Source organism: Manis javanica, chromosome 4 (genome assembly GCF_040802235.1).
Source record: "Manis javanica isolate MJ-LG chromosome 4, MJ_LKY, whole genome shotgun sequence".
Taxonomy (NCBI): Eukaryota; Metazoa; Chordata; class Mammalia; order Pholidota; family Manidae; genus Manis; species Manis javanica.
The window spans coordinates 161,573,596-161,595,209 of NC_133159.1; the positions used below are offsets into that span (position 1 = coordinate 161,573,596).

Genomic DNA, 21,614 nt, shown 5'->3' on the forward strand with positions numbered 1-21,614 from the left:
TATTGGGTAGTTCTGTGGACTCAGAACTGTGCACAATGAAGGGTGGACTTGGTGGAGGAAGGTTAGAGATCAGCTACGTTGAGAGGGAGGCACAGTCAAGGAAACAGTACATATTTTCAAGTAGGGATGGCTTGAGCATGTTTGTGAACTAGGGGAGAGAAGCCAGGGAAAGGGAAAAAAGGAACATGGTAAGACCTGAAGGAAGTTGGAAAGGAGAGGCACAAAGATACTTGAAATGGTTGGCCTTGTAAAGGAATAGTGATGCTTCTTCCTTTGAGTCCAAAAGGAAGGAGTGAAAAATGGAGAGGAAGTTTTGAGGCATGAATCAAGTATGACAGACAAAGAGGAAAAGATTAAGAGGTTCACATGCATTGCCTCAGTCTCATAAAATAGAAAGGAAGAGCATTCTGCAGAGAGGAGGGAGATGGGGACAGGTGGAATGGCTTGATGAGTGGAAAAGTTGGAAGATTTATCCTGAGAGAGGTGACCCAGAGTCAGTAAAAGACAGTGCGGGGTGCACTGAGAGTCCAGCAGTAAGGGTTAGTCAGGATATCTAAAGCTTAGCCAACATGTTCTGTGATGTTTTTTCCAGTAATATCCCCTCCCCCACTCACCAGGACTGAAAAAAAAAAACAGGGTGGGAGAAGGGAGCTGACCAGCACATACACAGGCAAAGAGCAGAACTGACTAGTGTAGACTGGATAAGGAGGCAGAGAAGACCTGGGGACTTGAGGCTAGGAAGGTCAGGACCTGGAAGAGGTAAGAGATGACTGTGGGCAAAGATGGCGGGTTTGAATCATGGAAGCTATAAAAGCTACAAAATGTGCTCCCATGGGTGCTGCAGGAAACTGAGTGTGGGTAAAATTGTAAGATTTCCAGAATATCTCGCCTGGCTTTAATTCATTTGCATATCCTCAGGGGTGCTGGAGAGAAGTTCATCTCTATCCTGGGCAACCGAGGGCTTCTCTGAACCTGGGAGGTTAAGGGGAGGTGCTTCCTTGCTTGCTTCTGGCTGAGCAGGAGAGAGACGGCCCTGGACTGCAGTTTGTAAACAATAAATGAGTTTTAAACTTTATTTCACCCTTTGATTTTGGTTTTTAAAGTTATTTTGCCCCTGGATTTCCTTTCCCCGGACTTACACTGAGGAATGGTGGGGTCAAAGGACATAGGAATTGAGGAGATAGGGGAATTGTGGCACGTTTAAATTAAATGGTAATTGACACAACTGTTAATATTAAAAGAAGCCTAACAGAAGAAACAAGCCTACGCTGGGGTTTGGAGACCTGGGTTCTACTTTCTGTTCTACTGCAAAGTGCGTTGCTTTGAGGAAATCACTGCCTTTCTCTGGGGTTGAATCTGAAGACTTCTCAGGGTCCTTTCTGCTCTAAACGGTAAGGAGCTTTGGCATAATGGCAAGGGACTATCTGATAGGGAACATGGCCTCCGGTTGGGCCTCCCAGCTCTGGAGACCTGTAACGGAACGTTTCTGCTATGCTTTCTGCTCGGACGTGCGGAAGCGGAGCCCGGAAGTCCTTCGCTGGGAGGTTCCGGGTTTCCTGGGCTACTACGATGGCGATGAATTTCGAGTGGCCGTGGCAGTATCGCTTCCCGCCCTTCTTTACGTGAGGCTTAGACCCCCGAAAAGCCCCGCTGTGCCTTCCTTCCCCTCTCGGGGTCCTCGGTCTCAGCCCTGATGCTTCAGGTGGGGAGGGGGAGAACGGACCCGGTAGCCCCCACCCTCAGTCTCTCACTTTGTCCCCCAAACGCGCCTCCGGCAAGTGCTCTTCTCGCCGTCTCACGCGCTTTAATTATGCGCCCCACCCCCTTCACCCGGCAGGTTACAGCCGAACGTGGACACTCGGCAGAAGCAGTTGGCTGCCTGGTGCTCGCTGGTCCTGTCCTTCTGCCGCCTGCACAAACAGTCCAGCATGACGGTGATGGAAGCTCAGGAGAGCCCGCTCTTCAACAACGTGAAGCTACAGCGTATCCTCCCTTAGGCTCCTCCACAGCCCACACACATGCACTTCCACAATTTCCCACATGCCCAGACTTCACACCCCTTCCGGCGCTTCACCCACCATAGGCAAGTTCCCACCGAGACTGGACTTGGGAAAGAGCCAGTATGTGTAGCCGACGTCTGGTTTACTCTCAACCCCCAACCCAAATGCAGCACCAAGCCCTTTTGTCTTACGCAGTGATGAGTATCAGGTGTTTGGCGGGTCTGAGAATCTGCCCCAAAGCCAAGCCTCAAGCTTTCCAACCTGAGCTGTTTTGACTTTGAAAAATCTGTCCTCTTCTGTGTGAAGCCCAAACTCTGGAACTACCTTTAGTAATTTCCTTCAACTACCCTCCTCCTCCCAGGAAATAAGGGTCATTTGTTTTTGTTGTCTGATTCATATCCAAAATATCTGAGAAGAAAAGATGAAGGAGGAAAGAGAGAATATGGGGTGAGGAATAGTACCTTTCATTTTCTAAAACTTCCTGTTAATTGGACTAGTTTCTCTTTACCTTCCTGCCCCCCAATATCCAGGAAATGACAATTTGTATTCCTCTGGCAAATTGAACATATATTTGTGTGGAAGGAAGAGGAAGGGGGCAGGTGGTTCTCAGCATGAGGCTCCGAGAATTTTTATTTCATTCAGGTCATTCCATAAATACCATTCCTTAACCTTAAGCCAGGGAAGCTCCCTATGGAATCAATACAGATTGTATTAGAGGAACTGAGGAAGAAAGGTGGGTTTGGTTCCCCCGATTCCTTATTTTTCCTCTTAGTTGGGTTTTCCTGGGGGCAGATTAGCACAAGTCTTTTAACAACTGTTTTCTCCCCCTGGCTTGCAGCCCAGAGTGTTTTGTACAGTAGACAGCCCAATTTGCTGGGTCCTTTTCCTTCATTAGTATACAAAATTGAGGTCTCCATCTGTGCCCTAATACCTGAAGAGAGGTAGAGGAGAATGGGTGCCTTCAGATAGTAAAGCAAATCTTGAATTTCTCTTTTTGAAAGCTGAGTCTCTTCTACTCTATTCCACCTTGGGTTTTGCATCTTTGTCCCTTCCTAGAGCAAAATGCTTTCATAAGTATCTATTTTGCAGGGAACCTTGAGTGGTTGGATAAGAACAAGTCTAGCTTCCTGGTCATGTGGCGGAGGCCAGAAGAATGGGGAAAACTCATCTATCAGTGGGTGAGACTATTCTGCCGCAGTGACCCATGGCAAAGGAGAATTATGTCTGTGCTCAGCAGAGACCTGGTGTTCCCATATTCGGGACTGAACAAAGTGGGAAAGGGCAGAAAGAGGAAGCATAGGTCTTCCAGGCAAGCCTCTTTCGGTAACTCAGTTTCCCTGGCTGCACAGAACTTCCCTTCCTTTGCCTGTAGGAGGCCAGAGGCTACGTGAGGCTCTGTTTGGAGAATGCAGTACTAGGAACCATGAGTACTGTTGATGGCCCAAGCCTCTGCCCACAGAAGATAAATGGGGAAAAGAAGGAGAAAAAAACTTGGGGCACCTTCCTCACCACACCCTTATGGGGCTATCCACAATATGAATGAGACCTTCTGAACCAGTGTGGGTGTGAAGACAGACTCTTTCCCCCCAGATTCCCACCCACCACCAGCCCTAAACATTCCCAAGTGAGAGAGGAGGGGGAAGAAGCATCAACAACCCAAATGTAACAAAACACACCCCACCTATTCCCAAACAGGAAAACAGAATGAGAGGTCACTGCTCAAACATGTGAAGGCCTGTGGTTTAGTGGTTCTGAATGTGTGTGTACACATACAAATATAGCACCTGTAGGGTTTGTGGGTTTTTAGGCCATTCCTCTGCCAAGGTGACAGTGAGTCTTGGTTTAGGATTAGGCAACGTTCCTGGGTCAGAGAGATGTTGCTGATGAGTTTACCTTCTCTCAGGAGATTCCCGGTCCTTATTTAATACCTGTTTAATGTGTCGTAGGTTTCCAGGAGTGGCCAGAACAACTCCGTGTTCACCCTGTATGAACTGACCAATGGGGAAGACACAGAGAATGAGGGTAATGCTTTTCCTTTCACTCCAGCTTTGTCATCTGAATTCTCTCTTCAGTGCCTGTTTAATGTACATTCAGACTTTCCATTTCTTTACCTCTGAAGTCCAAGTACTATGTAACACAAGACTCCTTAACCCATGTCCAAGGTTTCTATAAACCACCTGAATTCACATGCAGAAAACCCCCAAATTTTTTTGTGAGGATGTATGCATTTTTCTAGGGATAGAGTCCATATTATAAGATTTTCAAGGGCATCTGTGACCCATGAACAAATTAATTATTGGTATAGATGCTGAATGAAGAACCAGAGCAAGAGATTAAGCTGGAAATCTCATTCCTTGCTGACTCGGGCTTTCTTTCACCCCTTATACTTATAGAAGGCTCAAGATTTGTGGGCGTCGGCTGACGGGATTGGGCTAACACCCCCATCCCCACCCCAGGCCTTTTAAATACTTTGGTTTCCGTCCAAGCAAGGATTTGTATACTGTTTGACTTTTGCATATGTGAATACACCCTTAGCTTTTTAATCTCTGACTTCATATTCTAATCTCCAGGATCACCAAAAGTTCTAATCTTAGCTGAGGAAAAAGGGGTGCCTCCCCCTTTCCAGGTTCTGGCTGCCGCAGTGGAGTTTACAGCTCTTGGCTGTTTCCCCCTGCCCTGCAGGCCTCTGCTTGCTACTCCCACCGTTACCCCATGACTTCAGTGCTGTAGCCATGCCCAGCCCACCACTCAGGCTGGGCAAAGCTGGAGGCTTCCTCAGAAAGCCAAGCTCCCTGACTCAAGAGCTAGGCCCCTTCAGGGAGTGAGATGTGCAAGCCTGTTGGGGCTTGCCCTCTGCGTCTCACATCTCCCAGCAGTGTCTTACCTATGTCCAGATACTCACTGGACCTTAACAGAGGTATGGCTATATTTCTTTGTGTTCAGATAGATCCTCTTCATGGGTACATGTGCAGCCAGGGTCAATGTCCAGTGATCAGGGCCTTGACCATCCTTGGCTTGTCAAGGAAGCCCCTCCCTCCATTCATCTGGTCTGGTCCCCACTTTGTGGCCCACAAGTAAATGGTGCCACTCTTGTACATCTAATAACGGGGGCTTTGTGGGGGTTGAATCTGACAGAAGAACCAGGAAGGGGGGAGGTAGGCATGAACTCTCATTTCATGCTGACTCAGGCTTTCTTCCACCCCACCCCCCCTTACTCCTAAGGAATATCCAGGAAGGGTGGGTAGTAGCTGCAGCAGTATATGTGGCCCACTTATAACCTAGCTTTGCAAGGTTGCAGCTTCCAGCTAGACTGCTTTCCTTAGAGGCGTTGAGCCCCAAAGAGCTGAATGTCCCTGACTACCCATCTCTCCCTGTCCAGAGTTCCATGGGCTGGATGAGGCAACCCTACTGCGGGCTCTGCAGGCCCTCCAGCAAGAACACAAGGCCGAGATCATCACTGTCAGCGATGGCCGAGGTGTCAAGTTCTTCTAGCAGAGACTTGCTTCTCTTTACGTATTACCTCCCACCCTTCCAGGGCTTTCAAAAGGAGACAGACTCAGTGTCTCCACAGGCTGGATCTGTGACAACCAGACTCAAAAGGGCTCTAGTCTGGGGGTGGGTTTCCCATTTACCCCATGTGTCTGTCCCTGGGATAGGGCAAGGCCGAGGTGCCAGGGAGAAAAGATGTGCTTCTCCTTGCCCTACCTCCTCTTCTGTCCTAGATTGCCCCTGAGCCAGGGTCAGTAAACCTAACACTTCACATGTGTTCACACACAGAAGTACATACATGCACCTGCACAAGCTTCTGTCTCTTCCCCCTCCCACCCCCTAGCTGCTGTTGCCTCCCCTCCAGGCTGGTGCTGGATTCTTCCTAGGGGAGGGGAGAAACCCCGGCTGCAGGCAGCCTTCCAGTCAATACGAAGATAGGAGGCCCAGGAAGGGGCCGGGCTGGACACTGATTTATGATATTAAAAAAACAAATCTGCCTGCCACTGAAGTTACTACTGGAATGGGCATGGAGAGGGCTGTGAGGTGTTACCCCCTGAATGATTCCCAGCCTTGAGAGGTGAGAGGAGGCCTATGGCCTTTGTACCCTTTGTACGTGAAAGGGCCTTGAGTCCTGGCAGGCTCCAGTGAGTCTGTGGCTTTACATCTGGTGGGCTGTGTGGGAGAGTGTGGATGGAACGCAGCTTGGGGACAGACTGCTTTCTGTCTCTGAATTGGAGTGACTTAATGGCTACCCCTTCCCTCACCATCTCCCCCCATGAAAGTCCTGAACTACTCTGAAGCCCCTGCCTCCATCCATCTGGTCTGGTGAGGTAGTTGAGGCCAAGGGGAGCTGAGGGAGCGTAAACTAGATATGGACTTTGCTTTATAGGAAACTTGGTGAACGGGGGAGGAAGCAGAGCCCACATAGCAAAAACAGCCACTCTGGCCAGGGCCAGGCTGTGGCCAAGGTAGGGAGGTGAAGAGGTTGGGTGACCGGGTCCTTGGTTTGAAGGAGGGGCTTGTCCTGGGGTGTACACACCCATCCTTGTGCTGCCAAGAAGGACGACAGCGTCTTAGAAAACCAGACCTTTCCATTGACCTCTGTATTGTCTGCCTGGGGCCACTCCGGACGATTAGGAGCAGTGGCGGCTACCTTATCTGGGGCCTGCAGGCGGGTGGTAGCTGCCCCTAACCACCCGCCGTTCTAAGGCCCGGGAGCCGCGGTCACGCTTCCTCTCCCTGGCCCAGCATCACGTCGTGTCCCCGCGCCCTGCGCATAAACAGGTTTGCACACTCAGTGTGGGAGGACACGTAGACTGCCGCCTTGCACCGGGTCTTGCCTCGGAATAAGGCTGAAGGCGGGGGCGTGGAAGGGTGAGGGAGAGGAGGGCAAGCAACCGGGGACGGGGTGGTGGCTGAGGTGAGGGGCAGTGCCTGCGGATCCGAGCTGTTCGTGGCTCCGAGGGGGCGGCCCTGGGGGAGGGGCGTGGCCGGGGGCGTGGCCGCGGAGCAGGAGAGCGGGGACTGGGGCCCCAGTAGCTCGGCGAGAGCGCTGCGCACCCTGTCAGGCCGCCGCCTCTCCTGCAGCCCGGCCGACCCACCCTGCCGGGGCCCTTCCTCATGCTGACAGGCCCAGCCCCAGAAACGGCCCCCATGTCCCAGGTGGAGGCCGACCTGGCCCTGCGGCCGCCGAAGCCTCTCGCCGCGGCGGGGCAGCCCCGCCTCGGGCCACCTCCTCGCCGGGCGCGCCGCTTCTCCGGGAAGGCTGAGCCCCGGCAGCGCTCCTCCCGTCTCAGCCGCCGCAGCTCCGTCGACTTGGGGCTGCTGAGCTCTTGGTCCCAGCCAGCTTCACCCGTTCCGGAGCCCCCTGATCCTCCGGATTCTGCTGGTCCCGGCCCCGCGAGGAGCCCACCGCCTAGCGCTGAAGAGACCCCCGAGGGCACGCGGACCGGGGAAACCCCGGTGAAGCCTGCAGACTCCACGCATCGGGAGCTCGCGGGCTCTGCAGGAGGCCCGGGGGCCCGGGAACCGCCAAGGACCCCTGAAGCCGCTGCCCGGGATCGGCGGCGGGAACAGGAGGAGAAGGAGGACACGGAGACCCAGGCAGTGGCAACGTCCCCCGACGGCCGATACCTCAAGTTTGACATCGAAATTGGACGTGGCTCGTTCAAGACGGTGTATCGAGGGCTGGACACCGACACCACGGTGGAGGTGGCCTGGTGTGAGCTGCAGGTGCGGCTGGGTGGCCCCTCGGTGGCATTTCTGCATGGGACCCTTTGGAGGTCTTGGGATGGGAGACTCAGGGACAGCAGCAAGGGAGGGATGTATTTTTCCAGTCAAATGTCCAGACACTCCTGTCCCCCTTGCTCTGATGATCCATGGATCTGGCTGATTCTGGGCTGCAGAAGGAGTAACTGAGGCAGATGGTGTATGGTGGCTCCCCCATGGGTTTAGACAGTCTCACTTTTAAACTCTCCATACTCAACCTAAGAGGTGATAAACAGGATGGGAAATTGGGTAGGGAGTCAGTTCAGATCTGAGGGGTGGCTGGCCTTATCACTTCCCTGCAATGGTTACCCGCTATTTCTTCCTCTCCCTTACCCAAGTCCCGAGACCGTCAGTGTGACCCTGATCCTTCGACTCCCTTACTCTGAGTCTTTGCAGATTAGGAGGCTGGGATGGTGGAGGCCAGGAGCTGGGGCAGAAGCTTCTTCACTCCCAGAAGATTTAGGGCTATTGTGGCAGGATGGGGCCCTTCCAAGCCCTTTCTGGAGCAGTCAGACTAATGGACTTCTTCACAGCTGGGGGAGGGGAAGACAGGGAGCCCCAGCCTTGGCCTGAGTCCAGTCCTGGTTCTCATCCCACTGCCTACCTGGACTCTCCCTTCCCAAACCCAAAGACCTTCCTCCCATAGAGGAAAACCCAGTTAAGTCTGGGCCAGCACCTTCGGATTCTGACAGTGCGTGGGGAACAGGTCCTCCTCTCCAGCCCTGGCACTGGGCTTGCCCCTTGCTCCTGCCAGTGCCGCACCCCAGGCTCTAGGCCAGGCATGGAAGGTGGCCAAACTGGGGGGTAAGGGGGTGGGGACTGGGAGAGCTGGAGGGAGATGAGATGGGGGTGGGACAGCCATAGGGCAGGGGGCGGTCTCCTGGCCCATGGTCCTGGATCCTTTCTCTGTACCTCCCTCTGCAGCCCTCCCACCTCCGGTCTGGATCTAGTGGTTCCCAGTTTCTGGGTCCAACCCCCTTGCCAGCCCCAACTCTCTGCCTGCCATCCGCTCGCCTGCTGCCTGCCTGCTGCCAGCCCCCAGGCATCCCCTCCCACCCTGTGGCCGTCCTGGTCAGCCACAAAGGCGCTATTGAGCTCATGGCTCCTGGACCTGGCTGCATAAAGGCCCTGTGTTCAGCAGGGGGTCCAGGTGTGGCCCCAGGCCCAGGATGGGCGTGTCCTTGGAGCTGCTCAGGGGCTGACCAGGAATTTGGGGTCTATAGCCGGTTGGGTGAGCAATCCCACCTACCCAGCCCCATCCATCAGCTCCAACTCTCATCTCTCCCCCAGTCCCTTCTCATGCACTCCCACCCTCTGTCCTTGGGAGTGCTGAACCTGACATGACAGTGACCCCTGTCTCCTACCCCACAGACTCGCAAACTGTCTCGAGCTGAGCGGCAGCGATTCTCTGAAGAGGTGGAGATGCTCAAAGGGCTGCAGCACCCCAACATTGTCCGCTTCTATGACTCGTGGAAGTCAGTGTTGAGGGGTCAGGTTTGCATTGTGCTGGTCACGGAACTCATGACCTCCGGCACTCTGAAGACGTGAGCTCTGAGACTGGCAGCAGTGGTTAATGGGAGGGCTGGTGGTGAGCGGTCCCCACAGCTTCTGGGACTTCTCTCAGGCTCCTCAAACTCTATATCTAGGTCCAGAACTAGGCTCATTATCTCTCACCCACCCCTCCTGTGTCCCCGCCTTGGTGAATGGCAATGTCCATCTAACACTCCAGCCAGACCTTGGGTGTCTCTCCAGACACCTCCTTTCTCTCCACTCTGTGTATCCCCTTCCTCTATCAATCTGCCTCCAAGCTTCTCCTTGTATCTCCCCTCTGGGCTTTCAGTGCTATCACGTCGCCACCTTGCTGTCACTTTACTGGTCTGAAGCCCTGCAGAAGCCCTCCAGAGGGCCTTTCCCCACTCTGTCCCTCTCCTCTCCAAGCCATCCTATCTTCCTGCAGCCTGAGGCCCTCTCTCTCCATCCCAATTATGACCTTATCACTCCTCTTCTTAAAATCCCTTCAAGGTTTGGCACCACCCTCGGGATAAAATCCACACTTGTAAGCTGCTCACACACTCCTTAGGATCCAGACTCATGTTCAGGTCAAATAACAAACACACTGAATTCCCAGCACTTCCTTCCACCCTGCTGTCACTTGCTGTCCCCCTGCCTTTAGGCATGGTGTCCCATCTGCTTGGAGAGTCTGCATCCCTTCCCCCTTTTCACCCTGAACTCCTACTCATCCTCAAGAAACAACACAAAAGTTATTTCCTCTGTGAGCCTCCGCCCCCAACACCTGGGAGAGTCATCCCAATGCTTCTGCAGCACCTTGGTGGCCGCCCTACCTGTGAGTTTATGTTGGACCCCTGCCTAACCTCCAAGTCCACCTACCATCCTCCCTCTACCCACTGGACTCAGTTTCTCCCCAGAGCCTGGTGCTGGACAAAGGCTAGGAGAATGCTGGCAGAAGCATGGGCAGCGGTGCAGGTGGGGCTGGGGGAACTAATTGGGGACGCCCTCCCCTGCCAGTGTGTACCCACCATACCTCTGGCCATGCGCCTTCCCCCAGATACCTGAGGCGGTTCCGAGAGATGAAGCCGCGAGTCCTTCAGCGCTGGAGCCGCCAAATCCTTCGGGGGCTGCACTTCCTACACTCCCGAGTACCCCCCATCCTACACCGAGATCTTAAGTGTGACAACGTCTTTATCACCGGCCCTACAGGCTCGGTCAAGATTGGGGACCTGGGCCTGGCCACGCTCAAGCGCGCCTCGTTTGCCAAAAGTGTCATTGGTGCGTCCCTCCAGGAGGGTCCTTGGATTCCACGTCAGAAGAGATCCTGTGGACCCCCTTTCCCAAGCAGGGTCCTTTGTTATCCAGGGAATCAGACCATGGGGAAAATGGGGAGCTCTATGGCCTCGCCTCTTCCCTACACACTGTCCCCCCACGAGATGGGGAAGGTGTTCACTTGCACTCCAGAACCCCTGCCCCACCCCAGCCCAGCCTACAGTACAACCAAGGGGAGGGACAAAGCCACAGGGAGGCTCTGCAGCCCGATGCCTGCTGTGGATCCTACAGGTACTCCAGAGTTCATGGCCCCTGAGATGTACGAGGAAAAGTACGATGAGGCCGTGGACGTGTATGCGTTTGGCATGTGCATGTTGGAGATGGCTACCTCAGAGTACCCTTACTCGGAGTGCCAGAATGCCGCGCAAATCTACCGCAAGGTCACTTCGGTGAGAGGGGAGGGGAAGAGAGGGCATTTTAGTTCTTCGCCCATTTTCCTACCCCAACCAGTCTGCAGTCAATGCCCTTTCCCTTAATGAAAGCAGGCTAGACGCAAAGATACGCCTGTGAACACTGAAGGATATTGGACGCAAACATATTCCCCTCCAGCCCAGGCCATTTAGAATAATGATGTATGTAGCGCTCCCTAAAGTATACAAGCGTTTTCACATCCAGTCTCTCATGCGATCCTTCCAGCTGCCGGCGGGGCAAGCAAATGTTCTGCCCTGCATTTTTTAAATGAGAAAACTGGCTCTTTGGGAGACTTGTTCAAGGTCACACTATCGATATGTGGGGAGACTAGGATTTGAAATCAAATCTAGTAGCAGCCACGGTGCTTTTGTGAGTGCACGCTCTGCTGCCTTGGGTGGGGGCGGAGCAGGGTGGCCAACCGAGAGCTGGGGCGCAGAGGACCCAAGCCTCACGCAACCCCCTCCACCAGGGCACTAAGCCTAACAGCTTTAACAAGGTGAAGATGCCTGAGGTGAAAGAGATCATTGAAGGCTGCATCCGCACAGATAAGAACGAGAGGTGAGGTGGAGGGGTAAAGGGTTTGGGCAGCTGGCAGCGGGGCGCTGCTTACCATGGCTCTCGGCCCTCAGATTCACTATCCAGGACCTTCTGGCTCACGCCTTCTTCCGTGAGGAGCGCGGTGTGCACGTAGAGCTGGCAGAGGAGGACGACGGTGAAAAGCCAGGCCTCAAGCTCTGGCTGCGCATGGAGGACGCGCGGCGGGGGGGACGCCCACGGGACAACCAGGCCATTGAGTTCCTCTTCCAACTCGGCCGGGATGCAGCCGAGGAGGTGGCTCAGGAGATGGTGAGCAGACCACTGACTGCCCTGCATCTGGACTTATCAAGGGCATTTGAGCATTGACTGGAGGAGCCAGTGCCACTGGGTGGGGGACCAGGGGGGGAGGAGGGGATCCATTCCGCCCCTCTATGCCTCTCCTGCAAGTGTCTCCCTGCCTGTCTAGCTTTAATACGTCCGCATTACACACCCTGAAATGTGGTATAAGAGCAGGTCTCTGTAGCACAGTTCAAGATTTCCTTTTCCAGAACAACTCTGGGGGCCTCCAGTCTCCCTTTCTTCATGCTGATCCAATTTTCTTGGAATACCATTCTCTCTGAAGATATATTTTTCCCTTTTTCATCCCCCTGCTCCTTGCTCTTTTTCTTTCTTCCTCCATGCTCAGAACCATCAATTTCTGGAAACCTGTCCTCTCTCGAGTCAAAATTAAATGCTTCTTGCCACTGCAGCAGGCCCTGCATTACAGGACCCACCACCGTGGGTCTTGTTTTATACCAGAATACATTCCTATCTTTCTTCTCTACTAGATTATAAACTCCTTGAGGGTAGAGACTGTGTTTCATTCATTTTTCTATCTCCCCACAGTGCGTGGCTCATGGTAGGAGCTCATTAACAGCCCACCTCTGTACATGGCCTAGAGCCCTTTCACATGCATTTGATCATTGTTACCAACCCTTCACAGAATGATGTTATCCCAATTTATAGATAAGGAAATGAAAGCTTAGAGAGGTTGAATATCTTATGCAAGGTCCCAAGCAAGTAAGTGGCAGATCTGGATTTAAACTCAGGCCATTCAGATTTTAAGTGAGATTTCTCTGCCCTACCTTTTTTACATGCCCAGTAAAGCTTGTCATTGGAAGGAATAAGGAGATGATGAATGGAAGCTGGCAGACTAGAAAGTATATATGGGAGCTAGAAAGGCTGGTTTAGGAGGGCTTGAGCAGGGAAGGGAGAGAGTATGAGATTCTCAATGGAAAAATGGCAGTTTTTCATCCATGGTGGGTCTGAGTCAAGAATCTGAGAATGTATTTGAAATGTGACATAAGAGCAGGTCTCCATAGCACAGCTCAAACCCAACCTGAGATCAAATCTTGATCCATTACCTATAGGGATCCATGACCTCAACACTACTGACATCTTTGTTTGGAGGACTTTGTGCTGTAGGGTGCTGGGAAGAATCCCTGGCTTTTACTCACTAGATGCCAGTAGCACCTGCCCCCTGTTATGATAACTAAAAATGTCCCCACATATTGCCAAATATTCCCCCTCCCCCTGAAAGCAATCGACTTACTGTATAACCACAAACTAGTCACTTAACTTCAAGTATTTCTAAAGCAGGGCTGATAAGACCTACCTCAGAGGTTGTTGGGAGGGTTTAATGATGAAAATATAAAGAGTTGCCAGTTGATGGATATGGTGGGTAAGCAATAAATGTTAGTTGCCTTTCTCCCATACCATGGAGGCTCCAAGAAGGTGTCTAATGGGTCTTTGAGGGGGAGTCCTCACCTCAAATTGTGTTCCTCCAGGTGGCCCTGGGTTTAGTTTGTGAAGCTGATTACCAGCCAGTGGCCCGAGCAGTGCGTGAACGGGTTGCTGCCATCCAGCGAAAGCGTGAGAAGCTGCGCAAAGCTAGGGAGTTGGAGACCCTCCCCCCAGCACCAGGACCCTCACCAGCAGCTGTCCCCATGACTCCTGGTCCTCCCAGTATCTTCCCCACTGAGCCTGAGGAGCCAGAGGCAGACCAGCACCAGCCCTTCCTCTTCTGCCATGCCAGCTATTCATCTACCACCTGTAAGTCACCCTTGACCGTGGGACCTAGGTCCCAGAACCCTTGGCCTCTGCCCTTCACCCAGAAGTTCAGCCTAGCAGCACTTGCCCTGCCTTCCACATCTGGCCATGAAGTTCCTTCTGGGAAAGAGCTTCAACAGCTCCAAACCGCTCCTTGCTCAGGCAGCCCTCCTCCTCTGCCACCACACCCATTTATTTCCCCTTTTTTGATTCCCTTGCTCCCCCACCAGCGGATTGCGAGACTGATGGCTACCTCAGCTCCTCTGGCTTCCTGGATACCTCAGACCCTGCCCTTCAGCCCCCTAGGGGGGTGCCATCCAGCCCTGCTGAGCCCCATCTCTGCCTGCCCTCGGTGAGAGAGGGTCATATGGGGGGCTCCCAGCTATTCCGAGTTTATGACCTATCTTCCTCCTTGTGAAACCGAACCCCGTGACCTGGCCCCATGTCCCTGGAAATCCAGCGCTCTTGGCCTCATATTCCTTAATTCCCTGTGCCTAGTACCTGAGCATCCTTGACACCACCCCTGTAGATCCTCAGTTACCTTGACTTGACCTCGTGAGCCCATATATCCTATTTCAGGCTTTTGCCCTATCCGTTCCACGTTCTGGCCCTGGCAGTGACTTTTCCCCTGGAGACAGGTAAGGTCTGCTATGAGTTGGGGTGCTAAAGTGAGACATATGGAGCTCTGGGGTCCTCATGTCCACTCTGACACTCCTCTCTCCTTACCCTTTTCTAGCTATGCCTCAGATGCAGCTTCAGGCTTTAGCGACATGGGAGAAGGGATGGGACAGATGAGGAGACCCTCCAGCAGAAATCTCCGGCGCAGACCCCGATCCCGGCTGCGGGTCACTAGTGTAAGGAAGGGGCACAGGAGTTGGGCTGTAACCCAGAAGGCCAGGAGGGAATGCTCAGGAGGATAGGGGAGGTCAGCCTCTTTACCCAAGAGACAGCCAATCTAGTTTCTAATACCAGACTTTGGGGGCAGAATCTGCTTCTCTCCAACTCCAATCTGGCCAGTGTCACTGAGTTACAGTGAGGTGGAGACATGTGACGAGGACAGAGGGCTTAACCTCTCCCCTCTGCCGGCTTTGAATCTGAAGGTCTCAGACCAGAATGACAGAGTGGTTGAGTGCCAGCTACAGACGCACAACAGCAAGATGGTGACCTTCCGATTTGATCTGGATGGGGACAGCCCAGAAGAGATTGCAGCTGCCATGGTGAGGGGGAGAGAGTCTTTGGGTCTGGGACAAGAGTCTCTCTCCTGATATCTCCTGATGTTGAACGTCCCCTTCTCCCACCCAACAGCAAGGGTTTTTAAAAAGCCCAGTGACACTGAAGACACCTTTGTCCTTGTTTTGGGGGGTATTTCAGCTGAGGTTAGGATCCTCAGCTGGACAATTTGAGACTAACATAGGGTATACACAAGTACTACAGTGAAGTACATCTAGACATGTGACACCATGGCCTTAAGTAAAAGATCGGGTTGCTGGCAGCTAGGGAAGGAAGTAGGGCTTATGCAGGGTCTTGGCAGATGGGTAAGAATTGCGATGAAGACTGGAAAGGGCATGTCTGGTGGAGGTACAGCTTAAGCAAAGGTGTGGAAGCAGGATGTGATTTGGAATGGGGCTAGTAGGGCTTTGAGGGGAGCACTGTTGTTGGAAGGAGGGTTCATGTGGAAGAATTGTGGAAGCAAGGCTGGGCATGTAGAGTATAGGCCCAGATTATAGACAGTCTTAAGAGTCAGACAGTGTGACATGGTGAGAGTAGGTTTTAGGAAGACCATTCTGCCGTGGGATGTGAGAGAGGGCTGAGGAGTGGGAATCCAGTTGGCAGGTGGATATGAGAAGCCAGACGTGACCCAAAGAGAGACTGGATTATGGGGGGAGGGAAGAAGAAAGGGGGTGAATCTGAGGATTGTTTTATGAAAATAAAGAACTCTGTAATCCAGTAATTTATTGACAGTACAATACATATAGCAAAGCTTAATAAATTCTTGTTGAGTTGATATGTAAGGAGTTGGAGAGAGGGGATATCAAGGGTGAATTGTAGTGCACAGGAACTAATGGGAGTAGACCTACAAAGAAGAGGAAGGCAGAAAATGAAAGTAGGTTTTTAGGGCTCATAATGAGCTTTAATGATAGGGGCAGGCAAGATAGGATCCTCTACAGGAACAGGATAGGAGGCAGGCAGGACTGGAGAAAGAAGTGGATCTAGGAGTGTGAGCGCAGAATGGAGAATGAAGAGAGATGAGCCTCCAAAGCCAGAGACATAGAGGCCTGAGAGTGTGTCTCAGTGGATTCCCCCAGTTCCGGAATGAGGTGGGGGGGGCCAACAGGTCATCGAAGGACACAGAGATGGAGCCTGAGAGGTAGGAGGAGCCCTAGAAGATCTTAATAAAAACTGAGTGAGGAGGAGTTCCAAGGAGGTGCAGAGGGTGAAGGCTGAGGCAAGACCACACTGGCTTTTGGCAGGAGGAGGGACCAGTTTCAGTGGAGTGGGGGCAGTGGGTGCCAGCCTTTGTGTGAAGCAGGGGAGTGAATGGGAGAAACGTTAGGCTTCAGGAAACCTCTCTAAAAGTATTTCCTCCATCATGTCACTCACCTTGTGTCCAGGACAAAAACAAAATGCAGGCTTATCTTCTGTCAAGCCACTTGACTTTTCAAGAATCTGTCCTCTGGCCACACTGGTTTCTGATTTGTCCTCTAAAGAGGCTTGGTACCCTCCTGATTCTGCATCTACCCTGATTCTGTCTTATGCTCCAAGAGCCTTCTCTACTGGGCTTTCAAGCCCACTCAGGTCCCACCAGCCAAAATGACCCAGCCCCTGAACCCTGAGTCTATTGGCCTCTTTTCTGTCCTTAACTAATCTACCTTCCCCTCTACAGCAGAACTCTCCTGAGACTTAGGTCTGATCTTGTTGCTTTTTGTCCCCCAAATCTTCAGTGGCTACCTGTGGTTAAGGGCCAAGATCCAAATTCTGGAGTCTGGCCATTAAAATTTACAGCATTCTCAGATATGTTCCTGTCTTCACTGCTTTGTGAATGTGCCATGCCCTTTTATGCCTCAGAGCTATTATTCGTGCTGTTCACTCTGCCTAGACTGCCCTTTGCTTTCTGGTGAACAGTGTGGAACAGAGGAAAGGGTGGGTTTTCATGTAAGACTTGAATGCAAATTTCAGCTCTGTTATTTACTAATTTGGTGAACTTGGATAAGGTTCATAACTTCTCTGAACCTCAGTTACTCATCAGTAAAATGCAGGTGATAATATTTATTTTGTAAGATGTTCTGATGTAATATATAATTTATGAGAACTGATATAATATCTATGAGAAGTGTTCACACATGGCAGGTTTTCAATAAAGGGTTGCTGTTCATATTGTCCTTCAAGGCTCAGCTCTGTGAAGCCATCCCAGTTTTCCCCATCCCCCAAGATGGTATAACTGCTGTCCTTGGAATAGCATTTTTAAAAACTGTGATAAAAAAAGACATAAAATGTTAACCATCTTAACCATTTTAAGTGTACAGTTTAATAGTGTTAACTATATTCACATTGTTGTGAAACAGATCTCTAGTTAGAACTTTTTCATCTTGCAAATCTGTAACTCTATACCCATTAAAGAGATTTCCCCTTTCCCTTCCTGGAATAGCATTTCTATCTATACCTCTATCATAAATGCCTTACCTACCATGGGCTCACTTACACGATACTGAGTTATGTATATATGTGTCTTTCTCAGTAGATTTTGGGCTTTCTCAAGACAAGGACCTTGTTTTATGTTTCACTGTAGTCCTCACAGTACCTAGCATGGTGTCTGGTATCTAGTGCTCAAATGTTTATGGAGTTGAATGTTACATCTACCATTTGTTGCCTTATTTTTACTTAACTTTGTGGGCATGTGTATATGTGGGCCTGTGTGGTATATTTTATAAGCCATATAAAGCAGGAACTGTATCCAAAAGCATGTGAGGCAACAGTGGAAAGAACTCAAGCTCTGGCTTTAGACATATCTGGGTGCAAATCCTATAATCTTGGGCAGACTGAACTTAACCTCTTTGAGCATGGCTTATCTTAAACCCCCAAATGAGGATGTTAATACAGGCCCCAGAAAGCTGTGGTGGTTAAATGTGATAAGACAGGTAAAGCACTGTGTTATACATGTATTCCATGAATACTTGCTCCTGTTCTCTAAGCTGTGTTTCTCCTCACACCATCCAGTGCCTGGCACACAATAGATACTCACCAAATACTTGCTTTAGGTTGGTGGACAGCAGAAGTGGAGGGATGAAGGATTGGTTTTTTAAGATCAGGACAGGGGGCAAGGGAAGAGTGGGATGACTAAGCTCTCCCTCCCCTTCCTGCTGACCCTCACCAGGTATATAATGAATTCATTCTGCCCTCGGAGCGAACTGGATTCCTGAGCAGGATTCGTGAGATTATCCAGCGAGTGGAGACCCTATTGAAGAGAGATACCGGTCCTGTGGAGGCTGCTGAAGACCATCTGGACCCTCAGGTCAGACCCCCTGGGTACCTCCAGGGGGAACAGACTCTGCTCCAGGCTTCATTACTGTCTGCCCTCACCAGTCCCCTTGGATCTAGCTCCTCTGCATCACCCTAAAACAACTTGAGAATTAGAGAAATGTGAGAATCTGATTTGATTTGAGAATCTGTTGAAAACCATGGACCTTTGTTCTAGAAAAATGTGTTCAATGCATACTTTTCTTTTAACTCATTATTTTGATATTTAAGACTTACAGAGAAGTTGCCAGTGTTGTACAAAGAACTCCTAGATGCCCTTTGCCCAGATTTGCCAATTGTTAACATTTTGCCACATTAGCTTAACAGTCCCTCTTCCTCTCTCCCCTCTCTGTATATGTGCGCACATATTTTTCTGAACCACTTGAGAATAAATTGCAGACATCATGCCCCTTTACCTCTTAATATTTCAGTGCATACACTTGCGAATTCCTTGAAACTCATCTGTGGACTCCTAGAGGTCCATGGGCCCAGCTTAAGCCCAGTCTGAACCTCCCATTTAGGACAAAGCTCTTCCCACCATGACTGTGGGCCCCTTTCTCTTTCTCAGGAGGAGCCAGTGCCGTTGCCTGCCCTCTCGGGCCCCCTCCCAGACCCATCCAGTGGTATGTACTGAGCTCTGCCCCTACTCATTGGGGTTGTTCCTGGGAAGAGCATAGGGAATGGGGGACTATAATGTCAACATACCTTTCTCCCCAGCAGAACTCCAGAGCAGCACCTCCCTGGAGCAGAGGAGCTGGGAAGCCTTCTCTACTTCCCCATCCTCTCCTGGAACCCCCATGTCTCCTGGAAACCCATTTTCCCCTGGAACTCCTGTTTTCCCAAGCCCTGTCTTCCCCCCCATTGCTTCTCCCCCATGTCATCCCAGCCCCTGCACATCCTCCCAAGTCTCCTTAAACATTTTTCCACACCCCCCCAGCTCTCCGCTTCCTTTCTCCTCCAGTGCAGCCCAGTCTCCAGTCCCATCCTCTCAGTCTCCACCAAGTTCTTTCATCCCCAGTTCTCCACCATCCTCCTCTCCCAGTTGTCCCCAGGGCGCTCTCACTCCTCCTCCATTTCCCCTGTGCTCCTCTACTTCTCCCCTCCCCTCCGCTCCAGCAGCCCCTCTCCTCTCTTTGGCCAGTGCCTTCTCACTGGCTGTGATGACTGTGGCCCAGTCTTTGCTGTCGCCCTCACCTGGGCTCCTTTCCCAGTCTCCTCCAGCCCCACCTGGTTCCCTGCCTGGCCTGCCCTCTCCCCTACCCCTTACTCCTTGTGTCCAGGAGAGGCCTTCACCCCTAACAGCTGAGATGCAGAGCGAGGTCAGTAGGAAACCAAGAGGGATAATGAGGGGGTCTCCATTCCGGATGATTTCTCTCCTCACGGACCCACTCTTTGCAGGCCTTGCCAAATCCTGCTCGGCCACTCCTGGGTGAAGCCAGATTAGCACCCATCTCTGAAGGTGAGACCTCTGACCACTGACCTCAATCCTCAATCCACTTTATTTCCTGCCACTGATTTCTCTCCCTCCTTCCATAACTCCTTCCATGTCTGTCTACAGAGGGAAAGCCCCAGCTTGTTGGGCGTTTCCAAGTGACTTCATCCAAGGAACAAGCTGAGTCTCTTCCCCTGCAACCAGCATCCGCAGTTCTCTCCAGTTCCCTGAAGCCAGCAACTCCTCAGCTGACCTCGGAGAGTTCGGACACAGAGGACAATACTGGAGGCGGGCCAGAGGCCAGGGAGGCTCTGGCTGAGAGCGACCGTGCAGCTGAGGGCCTGGGGACTGGAGTAGAAGAGGAAGGGGACAATGGAAAGGAACCCCAAATGGGGGGCAGCCCCCCACCCTTGAGCCATCCCAGCCCTGTGTGGATGAACTACTCATACAGCAGCTTGTGTCTGAGCAGTGAGGAATCAGAGAGCAGTGGGGAAGATGAGGAATTCTGGGCTGAGCTGCAGAGTCTTCGACAGAAGTGAGTCCGGGGAGGATAGAGGACAAGAGATGAAGTCAGAGGGCGGAGTGTGTGGCTAGCCCACTCTTGCTCCGGTGTGTCCTCAGGCACTTGTCAGAGGTGGAGGCCCTACAGACTCTACAGAAGAAGGAAATTGAGGACTTGTACACCCGGCTTGGGAAGCAGCCCCCGCCGGGTATTGTGGCCCCCGCTGCTATGCTCTCCAGCCGCCAGCGCCGCCTCTCCAAGGGCAGCTTCCCCACCTCCCGCCGCAACAGCCTGCAGCGCTCTGAGCCTCAGGGCCCTGGTGAGACTGCAGTAGTCCAGCTCCCGTCTTTCCCTCATCCCTTTCCCTACTGATCTGGCTTTCTTCCAGGCCCTTGGGGTCTGCCCCTTGGTGTGGGGGGAGTAGCCCCCCTCTCCCCATGGCCCCTCCCTCACTCAGTGCTCTCCCTCCCCATCCTGCACCCAGGCATCATGCGAAGGAACTCCCTGAGTGGCAGCAGCACCGGCTCCCAGGAGCAGCGGGCAAGCAAGGGGGTGACATTCGCCGGGGATGTTGGCAGGATGGTGAGGGCGGGCCCAAGGGAGGGAGAGCCCAGGGAATGATAAAGGACTGCAGCTTCGCCCTCCTCCCATCCTGGAGGTTTCTTCAGTGCTTTTTCTTTTTCCCCCCAGTGAATTCAGAACAGAAGCCATGTGTCTCCCCCACACCAGGGTCCACCACGGAACTTGTGCTCTCAGAATCTGCTGACCAACACAACTCCACAAGGAAGACCCCAGCACTGAAGGAGTAGGCCAGAGGGGCATGGAGGGTGTGGCTCCATTATAGGGAAAAGCCGAACAGGTGGAAACTATTTACTGTGTAGAAGGTATTAGTTCTGCAGCCTGCCATCCTTACTCCTGCCACCTCCCCAGCCAAGGGTCAACCACTAAGCAATCCCACCCAAGCTGATATTTCTAGAGGGCAAACTCCCAGCTGAGGATGTGGAGGGGGTGTACTCACACCAGAATTAGTGGCAGCCAATAAAAATGCTGGAAACTAGGACTCTGAATCGTTATCTGGTGTGCGGTAAGAACTGGGGGCCACGGCCTTGTGGGGGGAGGCAGAGGATTTCAGAGGGAATCTCTCACAGTGAGAGGCAGGGATGGAAGCTGCCCAACCTTCTGGCTTCCTGCCAAAAGTTCATGAGGAAACTGCAAGGTCAATGATCCACTTGACCAAACTAAGAACCCATCCAGACCCCACCTTAGGCCCAGAAGCAGGCCCCAGTTAAAAGGAGGGCTGTTTGGCTCTCATCCTTCATCTACCTCTCAGCATGGGAAAAGGCAGTAGAGTTGGAGTAAGGGTACACTGTTCTTGAGTGCAGAGGAGAAAAGAGTGACCTTCCTTCCCCCAAGACGTGATTCAGCCTCAGCCGGGTGAACCACCATGATCTCTCCCTCAAATCAGGTGGAAAGATCTCATGGAGAAAGTAATTGTAGTTAAACATTTACAGCTCCCTGGGGCAGTGCCACT

The 21,614-nt window shown here is 52.2% G+C and overlaps 2 protein-coding genes across 7 annotated transcripts; both read left to right on the forward strand.

Annotated features, from left to right (window-relative positions):
• The first annotated feature begins 1,470 nt into the window (after positions 1-1,470).
• VPS25 (vacuolar protein sorting 25 homolog) lies at positions 1,471-5,992 on the forward strand. The gene is made up of 6 exons (XM_017643765.3): positions 1,471-1,622; positions 1,838-1,983; positions 2,680-2,733; positions 3,090-3,178; positions 3,947-4,022; positions 5,380-5,992. Exons 1-6 carry the CDS (start codon positions 1,492-1,494, stop codon positions 5,490-5,492), a joined length of 609 nt encoding a protein of 202 aa, XP_017499254.2. The 5' UTR covers positions 1,471-1,491; the 3' UTR covers positions 5,493-5,992.
• A 130-nt stretch (positions 5,993-6,122) lies between these two features.
• On the forward strand, positions 6,123-21,143 carry WNK4 (WNK lysine deficient protein kinase 4). Of its 6 annotated transcripts, none has more exons than XM_017643763.3 (19): positions 6,123-7,721; positions 9,129-9,301; positions 10,324-10,544; positions 10,830-10,987; positions 11,479-11,567; positions 11,639-11,855; positions 13,373-13,637; positions 13,865-13,986; positions 14,214-14,272; positions 14,371-14,488; positions 14,735-14,851; positions 18,007-18,144; positions 18,718-18,772; positions 18,867-19,468; positions 19,548-19,608; positions 19,708-20,116; positions 20,203-20,402; positions 20,568-20,665; positions 20,774-21,143. In XM_017643763.3, exons 1-19 carry the CDS (start codon positions 7,110-7,112, stop codon positions 20,774-20,776), a joined length of 3,717 nt encoding a protein of 1,238 aa, XP_017499252.3. In that variant the 5' UTR covers positions 6,123-7,109; the 3' UTR covers positions 20,777-21,143. The 6 variants fall into 6 exon arrangements, with proteins under 6 accessions (XP_017499252.3, XP_036875613.2, XP_017499249.3 ...); XM_037019718.2 differs by having other exon boundaries at positions 18,870-19,468; XM_017643760.3 differs by having other exon boundaries at positions 10,324-10,987.
• The last annotated feature ends 471 nt before the right edge of the window (positions 21,144-21,614 follow it).

Excerpts from the sequence above, each read along its gene's own strand:
- WNK4 (XM_017643760.3), top strand. The coding sequence starts at position 7,110 with ATGCTGACAGGCCCAGCCCCAGAAACGGCCCCCATGTCCCAGGTGGAG. Across the intron at positions 10,988-11,478 it reads TCTACCGCAAGGTCACTTCG|GGCACTAAGCCTAACAGCTT; the intron begins GTGAGAGGGGAG and ends CCCCTCCACCAG. Across the intron at positions 18,773-18,866 it reads CCTCCCAGACCCATCCAGTG|CAGAACTCCAGAGCAGCACC; the intron begins GTATGTACTGAG and ends CTTTCTCCCCAG.
- VPS25 (XM_017643765.3), top strand. The coding sequence starts at position 1,492 with ATGCTTTCTGCTCGGACGTGCGGAAGCGGAGCCCGGAAGTCCTTCGCT. Across the intron at positions 1,623-1,837 it reads CGCTTCCCGCCCTTCTTTAC|GTTACAGCCGAACGTGGACA; the intron begins GTGAGGCTTAGA and ends TTCACCCGGCAG. Across the intron at positions 4,023-5,379 it reads GGAAGACACAGAGAATGAGG|AGTTCCATGGGCTGGATGAG; the intron begins GTAATGCTTTTC and ends CTCCCTGTCCAG.